At 42.6% G+C, this 2,686-nt stretch overlaps 1 protein-coding gene across 1 annotated transcript; it reads left to right on the top strand.

Moving 5' to 3' along the window:
- The first annotated feature begins 1,321 nt into the window (after positions 1–1,321).
- On the top strand, positions 1,322–2,272 carry LOC144227773 (olfactory receptor 52L1). Its single transcript, XM_077759514.1, has one exon. It carries the CDS (start codon positions 1,322–1,324, stop codon positions 2,270–2,272), a length of 951 nt encoding a protein of 316 aa, XP_077615640.1.
- Positions 2,273–2,686: the final 414 nt, after the last annotated feature.

Here is a 2,686-nt window from a genome sequence, read left to right as displayed (position 1 = left end):
TTGGTACTGCTTGTTAATATGGGGGTTTCAGAAACACTGAATGACTTTGTAGTGAGAGATAGGTATAGCAAAAATTTGAGATAGAGAAACAGATTCAAGTGGACAAGTAAAAGGTAAAGAGGGCACTGATCTCATATTCATAATATTTTTGTAAATGTTAATAATAATGCTAACTATAATTGATTTAAGATAATGTATATGAATTAACCTTTGAAAACTTTGTACACTAGTTTTAAATGTATGATTTTATTTCATGGATTAAATGGACTAAGGATTTTAACTTCAGAGGCGACAAGATGACATCTGCATGTTAGGAAAAACCCTCTGACTACAGAGTGGAGGCTGGTTTGAAGGGTATGAAATCAAGGCAGATGAGATCTAAGGAAGTAATCCAGGTGATAGAAGTTAAGAGTGTGCACTAGGCAGTCATACTGTGGGTTGAAGAGAATGAGTGAATATTAAGGAATTATAAACATATAGTCAGCAGGAACTGTGAAAAGGTAAAATGGAGGAGAGATAAGAATGATTAAGGATGATTTCAAGTTTCTACATTGGATTGGATAGGTAGATATAGTGATTTAACTAAAAAAAATGAATAAAAAGGAAGTAGAGCAGATTTGGCAAGAGAAGTTGAATTAATTCAGTCTTGAATATGTTGCGTGTGTAGTATAAATAGTTAGAAAGCAAATGGAAAGTGAGTTTGCATTTCAGAAATGTATTTGACTTAGAAACCTAGATTTGGAAGAAAATAAAGTATATAAATGGTTCAAATATTGTAAATGGATGAACTCAGTCAGAGAAAATGTACAGAACTGGGATGGGAGGAAAGGATGAAGTCCTGGAATCAATGACGTATAATGGAGAGAGAGATGGAGAAGGTGGTGGGGTGCAGGACATAGGAGGAACACAGTAGAGTGCTGTGTCACGGAAACTGAGGGAAAATACTTAAAAAAATAACAGATGCATTTATCATGTCTAGTAATGGCAAGAGGCGATACAGAGGATCCATTCAAGTGGACATTCCAAATTAGAAGTCATTGAATGGCAGCGTAAACATCTCTCTAAAAGCAGCATGATTACTCTTATCTGTAAATGAAACTAGATCTATCTTAATTCAGGCATGTGGGTGTCTCACCTTAAAGACATTATCTCAAGAACAGGGAATTCTCTTCTTTGTATCTCACTTTATTCTTTTGTGTTTCACTTTCAGGTTCTTTCTTCTCATGAAGGTGGTTGCCAGAGGTAGACACTGTGATAACCCCCCAGCAATGGAAAAATCATAATTTTGGTTGCTTTTTTCTCTTCCTTCGCTAAGCTATTGATGATGTCCCTTAATTCCAGCTGGAGGCTGCTGCAGCCTTCTTTTTTCCTGATGGGCATCCCTGGTTTAGAGGAAAGCCAGCACTGGATAGCATTGCCGCTATGTGTCCTTTACCTCCTTGCTGTAATGGGCAATGTTACCATCATCTTCATCATCTGGGCCGACCCATCCTTGCACCAGCCTATGTACCTCTTTCTGGCCATGCTGTCTGGCATTGACCTGGTTTTGGCATCCTCCACTGCACCCAAAACCCTTGCAGTGCTCCTGGTTCATGCCCATGAGATTGGGTACACCGTCTGCCTGACCCAAATGTTCTTCATCCATGCGTTCTCTTCCATGGAGTCAGGTGTACTTGTGGCCATGGCTCTGGATCGCTATGTAGCCATTTGTCACCCTCTGCACCATTCCACCATCTTGCATCCAGGGATCATAGGGCGCATTGGAATGGCAGTGCTGGTACGGGGGTTACTCCTCCTCCTCCCCTTCCCTATCTTGTTGCGGAGACTCATCTTCTGCCAGACCACTGTCATAGGCCATGCCTATTGTGAACATATGGCTGTGGTGAAACTTGCCTGCTCAGAAACCACAGTGAACCGAGCTTATGGGTTGGCAGTGGCCCTGCTTGTGGTTGGGCTCGATGTCGTGGCCATTGGTATTTCCTATGCCCTCATCCTCCAGACAGTGCTGAAAGTACCAGGGGGTGAAGCCCGACATAAGGCCTTTAGCACATGTGGGTCTCACGTTTGTGTCATCCTGATCTTCTATGTTCCTGGAATGTTCTCCTTCCTCACTCACCGCTTTGGCCACCATGTACCCCATCATGTCCATGTTCTTCTGGCCACACTCTACCTCCTTGTGCCACCTGCGCTCAATCCTCTTGTCTATGGGGTGAAGACTCGGCAGGTCCGCCAGCGAGTACTCACGGTATTCTCCCTAAAAGGATGGCTCTGAACACATCCGAGTTATTCTTTTTTGAGGTTCCCGTCAAAGGTACTGCCAGAAGTTCATGACTGATCTAGGCTATATTGATAGAGACCATTGCCCAGTGAGGTGTCCTTCCAGTCCTGCTATCTCATGGCAAAGGATATCACTGGGCACCTGGCTCCTCTATTTCTCTACCAAGAGTAGTTGAGAACTGGAGAAAATACATATCCTTGGACATGCCATTTTTTCTGGCTTCACCCAGATTGTGGAACATCATCTAGTAAGGGAATATGAAATCCAGACTCTGCTCTGTTTTAGTTTGAGTGTCTTCACTCCCTCAGTGTTAGTGCTATGAGCTCTAGGTCACTCAGCTTCCATGTTGCAACAGAGTCTCTCTGTAAGCATTTGATACTACCAGTATATCAGAAAACAGCATTTTAT

The sequence above is a fragment of the Crocuta crocuta genome, unplaced genomic scaffold, assembly GCF_008692635.1.
Source record: "Crocuta crocuta isolate KB4526 unplaced genomic scaffold, BGI_CrCroc_1.0 scaffold43, whole genome shotgun sequence".
In the NCBI taxonomy this organism is placed as follows: domain Eukaryota; kingdom Metazoa; phylum Chordata; class Mammalia; order Carnivora; family Hyaenidae; genus Crocuta; species Crocuta crocuta.
The sequence above is the reverse complement of the archived record's forward strand: the minus strand, read 5'-3'. Positions and strand labels throughout refer to the sequence as shown.

Coding starts and splice junctions, on each gene's coding strand:
- LOC144227773 (XM_077759514.1), top strand. CDS start 1,322: ATGATGTCCCTTAATTCCAGCTGGAGGCTGCTGCAGCCTTCTTTTTTC.